This window comes from Protomyctophum bolini (genome assembly GCF_963924005.1).
Source record: "Protomyctophum bolini genome assembly, chromosome: 17".
Taxonomy (NCBI): Eukaryota; Metazoa; Chordata; class Actinopteri; order Myctophiformes; family Myctophidae; genus Protomyctophum; species Protomyctophum bolini.
The window spans coordinates 11386590-11394399 of record NC_137878.1 but is presented as its reverse complement, the minus strand read 5'-3'; the positions used below and the strand labels follow the sequence as shown (position 1 = coordinate 11394399).

Here is a 7810-nt window from a genome sequence, read left to right as displayed (position 1 = left end):
TTATTATATATAGGACTAGCCTATGAAAACGGATATTGTTGGCATGATGTTATAAACAAGACAAAACCGATCAGAACAATTTCGTTTGGAGATATAAAGGTTGTTTTTATTATTGTTTTGTTCTTATGCCGAGATTATGCATCAACATGTCACGACCGAGGGGCCTTCCAGAAAGCCAGATTGGATTAATTAATGTCAGCACACTGTACACGTGAACTATAAAGTTTGAAGGCCGCATGCAGTCTATATAATCGATTGATGATTGATTGAAATATTTATAGTTTGCAGGATCACAGTATACATTTCAAGCACAAACTCAATACAAAGACTGTTAACTGTGAGTGGACGACCCAATAAAGCATCACACTTGTTTACAAGAGGGTCCAACCTTGTTCAATTCATAAATAAAAAAAATTGGTTGTCACCGATCTATAGGGCTCCCAATATGACCTGAAAGACGGCCCGGGAGGCCACCCCGCCCTGCCCGTGCACGCCACGCAGGGCTTCTATCCGTACGGCCAGTATCCGTACGGAGACCCGTCCCGCGCCAAGACGGCCACGCGGGAGACCACGTCCACGCTGAAGGCCTGGCTGCAGGAGCACCAGAAGAACCCGTATCCCACCAAGGGAGAGAAGATCATGCTGGCCATCATCACCAAGATGACACTCACACAGGTGTGTGTGCGTGTGTGCTGTGTGTGTGTGTGTGTGTGTGTGTGTGTGTGTGTGTGTGTGTGTGTGTGTGTGTGTGCGCGCGCGTGCGTGTGTACACACACGAAGTGACGGTTTTGCCATTTAATGTGACAGTAATGCAGTGACAGTGACAGCTTGCCTGTTCATTTCATTCATTATTTAAAAAAAAACCCAAAACAACTATTACAATTAGACATTTTGGGAAATTGCAAGTTGCTGTTAAGTAGGCCTATATAGGCCAAGCCTACAGTATGATTATGATGATGTATTGACCCACATGACGTCACATTGGTCACATGATTTATCAACAACAAATAAAAGTTTATCTATTATATAAAGAATAATAAAGTGTTTTAGTGTGGTGGCCCTAATGCATATTAATCGTCTCGTGACTCGTCTCGTCTCCAGGTGTCCACGTGGTTCGCCAACGCGCGCCGGCGCCTGAAGAAGGAGAACAAGGTGACGTGGGGTCGCAGCGCCGAGGACCGCGACGGGCGCATCTTCAGCTCGGACAACGAGGACGAGGAGCACGGGAAGAGCGACGACGACGAGGACGAGGAGATCGACCTGGAGACGGTCGACCCGGAGAGGCCCGCCGTGGACGAGTCTGCAGACCGCGTGACCCCCGTGGGGGGCACGGAGCCGTGCTCCGGCAACAAGGCGGGGGAGGAGGGCCTCACGGGCCACCAAGAGTCCTCCAATAAGACCCCGGAGGGCCACAGAACACTGTCTGGTGGAGTCAGCGAGGAGCCCATCTCTCTCATAAAGACACCCGCCAGCACGGGGAAACTCGCCGTGGATAACTCCCCCGGTAGGCACGAGACGTGCCAGAGTAGACCGGCGCAGGCCAAGCCCAAAATCTGGTCCCTGGCCGAGACGGCCACGAGCCCCGACAGCGGCAGCACCACCACGCACATCAGAGCGCCGTCCGCGGGGCACCCTTCTCCCCACAGTCCGGCGTTGAACCCTAGCGCCCACCCGGCCTTGCTCCCCGCGGCGCATCACGGGATATACACGTGCCAGATTGGCAAACTGCACAACTGGACCAGCGCTGCTTTTCTCAACGCCAACTCGCTTTTGAACATGCGGTCGCTCCTCGGAGGCCACCATCACCACCACCACCATCACAACAACAACAACCCGGCCGGCCACCTGCCTCTCCACCACGGCCACTCGCCGGGGGCGCGGCTGGTGCATGTGACCGGGCCCGGAGCCTCGGGCACGGAGGACGAGAGCGACGAGGAGTCGTCGGGGAGCTGCAGTCCAAAGCGAGACGGTAATGAATGGACAAGTTAAAACGAGACGAATTAATACTATTACGACGGCATCGCTTGTCAAAAGGAACTATATCACAAGCTTCTCCTTTGCTGTTATTGGCAAGCGACATCCTCGCATGGCAAGGTCTATATAGCCCAAGCTTAATGAGACTTAATGCTTGACGCAAATTAAGCTCTGCTGCAAGTCTCCATGTCTGTTTTAAGTTTGATGATGACGATTGAAATAACATATAGGCTATATGCATTGATAAATTAATTTACTACCCTTAATTGTTTCTCTATATATAGATGAAGAAAGCGACCACAGGCCGGATTCCCCCAAATCATCGTTTCGGCTGATTGCTGACAGGTATGGCGATGGCTCTAAAGTTAATATGGCATTATTATTATTATTATGGCATTATATCAACCACTGGTGTTTTATCATTTTATTTAGTTGTGTTAAGCTGCGGCTAAATGAACCTTGACGCCGAGGTAAATAGTGTTCCACCTCAGTGCTTCGCGGGGACCTCCGCTCATAAATCATGTGAAGTGATTGAATCACCACTTTAACGCCTGGCTGGGCACAGTCTAATATGTCCTACGGGGGCGCAACAGTGACTTATCTATTGCCAACCGTGTCATTTAAATAATCCACCCACAATTTATTCACGCCCCCCTCGGTAAACGCACATATGCTGAGGAATATGATATAGGTGGAGATTGAGAACCAGTAGTGTGTCATTTGAGGGAAGTATACTATAAGGCCTGATTATTTTGGTGTAAAAAAACTCATTTAATTTCGCTGACGTGTGTCTTTTTTTTTGTTTTTGTTTTTTCTTTCCTTTTATCAAATCTAGACCTCACCACGGAGCAGCCGCACAACAGCGAGTTCTGACAACAACGTTATGAGACGGGAAATCAAATTCCTTAAAATGAACAATTCTATTAAACGAAGAACAATTTAATGAAGGATATTCTTTTTCGACAGGAGAAAGCTGTCATAGCTTATTACTGCTTTAGCCTATCCTCCATGCGAAAGAGATGTTTCTGGTCAAAAAAAAGAAATTGCTTGTATATCTTTCTTCTATGTTATGTCTGTTTTTCCTCCTTTTTATTGTGAATGGAGACATATCGAAAATTGTAAATAACAGGATACGAACTTGTCTTTAAAATGATATATTTTTTGGCAAAATAAATAAATGTGATCATAGTCATTTATTTTTAAAGATTATTTCCCCTGTATCTAATTTATTTCTGTCGCGTCATTAAAAAAATCTAATTAGAGTTAGGCCATAGGCTACAATCTGATTTTTGCAAATGGGAGAAAATTGCACACCTGTTCAACTTCAACAATATCCTCACCGCCGGGCGCCGGCCATACAACGATGGCGTCTTTTTTTTGCAAGAAACATATATCGCACCCAAATGAAATGTGCTTTCTGGCCAAAAATGTGTGTGAATGATGACGTTGACGTTACACTTTTACACCACTGGCGTGACTGGCTCTCAACTTACTGCAAGCGCTGCGGAAGCTGAAATTGAAGATTTCCAGCCCACGGTTTTCGGCAAACCTTGTGAACTTGGTGCTTGTGTGTGCCTCATAGCCTGGCTTTCTCTGGCTTTAATGTTGGATTAGCCCCCTCGCTGCCATCATTATCACCACCACCACCTCAGAAATATGGATCTGACGGCGGCAGAAAAGGCCAGCAGCCGGTAGCCTAGGGGTGCGGCGGCACGGGGGGTAGAGTGGGGGGAGTATAGGCTCGATGAGAAGAAGAGGTCGCGGCCATTCTTACCTTCACAGGCCGCGAGACAGCGAAGAGCGAGGGAGGGAGTCGAGAGAGTGCTATTGAAACTAGATGTGTGTAGAAAAAAGAAGCTCATAGCATAGCAGTCAGTGGGCCTATATAATATATCTACCCGCAGGCTCCCATGGAGTTGGCGAGAGCATGAGAGGAACAAAGTTTTGTGTTCGATGTGAAAACGCGACTCAATGCTGCCACCTTTCTGTGTAAAAAAAAAAGAAAGAAAGAATGGAAGGAAAAAAAAGTTTGGCTATAAACTGGAGTTCAACAACTGGACGTAATGATTTACTAGAGGAATGGAATTTGAGGATAGGGGATGTGTCTTTCAGTATTTGTTTTTTTTTAAAGATACAGATCTGTCATGTGTCCTTTCTGCACTGCACGTCACAGAAAGAAAAGCGGGTGAGTGTCAGAATCATTGCTCATAATAACAGGTTCAACTGCTTATATACTGTACGTTTCCATCCTCTTTCCAAATGAAATGTGCTGCCACCATCGACCCATTTGTGTGCGTGCGTGTGTGCGTACGTGTGAGAGGGAGACAGAGAGAGAGAGAGAGAGAACTGTCATTGATGTGAGCGCTGAAGGAATCAGAGCCAGGCACTTGAGGCCATTTTCACTGTCTCTGCCAACTGTGACAGACTGCCATTGGGACTGCAGAGAGAGAGAGAGAGAGAGAGAGAGTTATCAGCCACTTTCTGTCCTACACAGTATAGTGTTTCAGTGTTTCTACACTACAGTTCTGGCCAAACACACTTTCATCCTTCCAAGTATCCCGAACAATACACCATTCTTTCAGAGTACCACATCAATGATCTTAGCGGGATGTTTCTCAAAATAACTGGCCGTTTCATCGGCCTCAGTTGTGTCTGAAATTGTTTGCTATACCGATTGGAGAGTACAAACAATTTTCCACCTCTTTGGACTTACTGAGAGAGTGTCTCTCTGAGCAATCTGAGCCACGTTTTATTTTCTGGCCCGAGGCAACGAAGAAAAAATAAATCTTGAAAGTTAAACTGGACACTTTGTAATGGGCAAGTTTTGGAAAGTCACCCAAAAAGCTCCCGTTGAAACGGAGAAGTTCGATAAAAATATCCTTCATTCTCGAGTATAGTTTTCTTTTAAAAGTTGTATCCTCCGAGCTCTGGGCTTGAGTAGAACCCTCATTTGGTGCTTTGGTATTCTGATATAGGCTCTTTGGTGAGTTCTAATCCCTATTAAAGAGCCAGATTATGTGAGGGATTTGTCTTTGATTTCCCCGTCCCACTGCTCTTTTCTCTCACTCAGTCACTCTCTCCCACTCCCTCTCTCTCTCAATGGTTAAAATGTGGACAATGATTGCCTACATGTGCCGTCATGCCCCCCCCCAACCAACCCACACACACGCACACACACACACACACACACACACACACACACACACACACACACACACTCCCACCTTCATCCTCTGTCCTCCTGTGTTAGCCACATGCATGAGGTGTGTCCCCTGGTCGCCTGAATAGATTTGTTAAAGGCCCCCAGTGGATGAGAGAGGTCTAGGCCCCACAGCCTGGGCCTCGTGTGTGGACCTATCCCCTTCACAGGCACCCCGTGGGGGGGGGGGGGGGGGGAGTAACTCCCCACCGCTCCCCCCCTATGGCCACATCCCCTTTCTCTTCTCCTCCTCCATGCAGAGATAATCAGGCTTATGTAAAGACGACGATGCTCTTTTGACAGTCATCAGCCCATCAGTGATCCAATCAGGGCCAAATCCGCCATTGTTCCTCCTCAAAGTGTCTCAAATCCGCTTGTGGAAGAGAGAGGGGCCATCCTCTTTATCCTGCCAATCACCGCTGACATTCCTGCCACTGTTGCCATGGCCTGGGGGGTGAAAGGTCGTGAAAACAGAGAGCGTGGGCTGACTTAACGGAGAATAGGAGGTGTCCCCTCCCCGAGGAGGGGCTCTCGGAGCGCTCGCCCCCATTGGCCAGTCAACACGGGGGGTAAATGTAGACAAGTTAGGGCTCTATAGCCCCGCTGAGAGGGCCAGAGCAGATAGAAGGACATGGCCTAGGAGAGGAGAGGAGAAAGAGAAGGCCAGGGTGGAGACGTTGAAAAGGCCCATCAGAGGAGAAAAGGAGGAGAGAGAGAGAGAGGTGTGTGTGTGTGGAGAGAGAAAGAGGGGGTCAGAGAGGCCCAGTGTTTGATTGCCAAAAAGGCTCATAGCCACTTTAACCCCAGTGTCCCTATTTTTGGGCATGGCCATTATATGTGAACATTATCCAAAAAATGTCAAACTTATAAAAAAAATCTTCAGAAATAGCCTATCTACAAGTTCACAATGTGTACTGTATAGCACGTCGCCATGTTGTGTGCTTTATGTGGTTATGGAGCGCTTGACATACCAAGGTCTAAGAAAAAAGCAGCTGGCCAGCATAAACATTACAAACCTTTCTATAAAATCAAACGCTCATGGATACATGAAACGTGAAGTTGTTCTTTTCATATGGCTATAACTTACAGTATGTTGCCTGTATATCTGCAATTAGAGCTAGCTAACATCTCAACGGATTCTAAAGACGTGCAGTGTGTGTGTGTGTGTGTGTGTGTGTGTGTGTGTGTGTGTCAGTGTGTGTGTGCGAGCGTGCGTGTGCGTGTGTGTGTGTGTGGGTGTGGGTGTGGTGCATGCACACCTGCAGGTGCGTTTATGTGCATGTTTACAATACATGCATTTCTGTGTGTGTGCGTGTGCGTGTGCGTGCGTGTGTATGTGTGCGTGCGTGTGTGCGTGTGCGTGCGTGCATTGTGCATGCATATACACATTCCTCATGCTGAGATGTAATTTGAAATGTAAATGTACCTCCCACCGCAATGAAAGTAATACGTGTCATTGCAGGATAAGCGGGGCGTTGGGTTAAAGCTGTTGTTGTAATGTTGTCAAAAGAATAATTTTCCGTAACCCAATGTATACGTAAGTGAGCAAATGTTTGGCCTACCCGAGATATCATAGGAGGAATTTACACCATTGACTGTTCTTTCATAGGGATTAGTGGTATTAGACCATTCTGTACTAAAGCGAGGTATCAAAACTCATGGGTAATTCAACAAACACAACAATGGCAAGTTTACCAAGAGCTGCTCCTTGGCCTCCGTTGATTGTCGTTTTGCAGCTGCGAGTACCACGCAGACAAATAGGAAACATTGTCCGAGCCTCAAAGTAGACAAATTTAATATACAGGGGGAGATACAACACGACAAATACTATGAAAGCACAGGGAGCGATAAGTCTCTCCTCTTGTTCGCTGGCTATTCACGACAATAATCTCGGAGAAGAATGTATATAAGGAGCAGATTAGGAGAAGAGAGTTCATGGTTGAGTGTTCGCACCACTGCCTCCTTTCAGCCATTTTGAGTCGGTGCTCATATTCACTGTCGTAGCATCTTAGCTTAGCCTGCCACTGGGAGAGTCTCAGAAGGGGACTCGAGGACTCTGCGAGTCTTTGTTCACAGATCAGCGAAGCACAACAGTGTTTTTTTTAGTCTTTTTTATTTTTATTTATTTTACTTTGCCTCTCTCTGGTGCTTTCTGTTAGAGTATGGAGTTTGTGAAACGTACTGTGGAGCGTTGCAGGTGGTTGCCTTCGTCAAAGCCACTTTTTGATTTTGTCCATAGTTTCTGTCAGGTGGAAACGTATATACAGTATATGTCCAATACCGATCCCTTTTCATTCCTTTAAAAAATATTTAAAAAGAGTGAACACAGCCGATCTACAATCTCACAACACGTCATCATCATGAGCTTGTAGATCTGCTATCTTCGCAACTTTTGTGTGACACTATCGCATAATGCAGTTATGCATTCATTTATGAAAAACATATATTTTTTAATATCTACATACAATGTTTCTGCAACGACATTGCAGTACTTTATGGTTTGTACAGGATCGTCCCCGTTTCAAGATGTGTGTGTGGACCAGAGTCCAGACAAATATCTGTGGAACAGTTTTTCAACATTCACTACCAAATTATTATTTTATTTTTATTTTATTTTACCAAGTTTTCACCGTATTC

General features: G+C 46.3%; 1 protein-coding gene across 1 annotated transcript in view; it reads left to right on the top strand.

Moving 5' to 3' along the window:
• The window catches only part of irx1b (iroquois homeobox 1b), a 4105-nt gene extending 1010 nt beyond the window's left edge, over nucleotides 1-3095 (top strand). The window contains exons 2-5 of the mRNA XM_080787443.1: nucleotides 436-675; nucleotides 1102-1969; nucleotides 2259-2319; nucleotides 2810-3095. Of these exons, the coding sequence (XP_080643569.1) occupies nucleotides 436-675; nucleotides 1102-1969; nucleotides 2259-2319; nucleotides 2810-2861 (1221 nt within the window). The 3' untranslated portion in view covers nucleotides 2862-3095. The remainder of the gene's footprint in view (nucleotides 1-435; nucleotides 676-1101; nucleotides 1970-2258; nucleotides 2320-2809) is intronic.
• Nucleotides 3096-7810: the final 4715 nt, after the last annotated feature.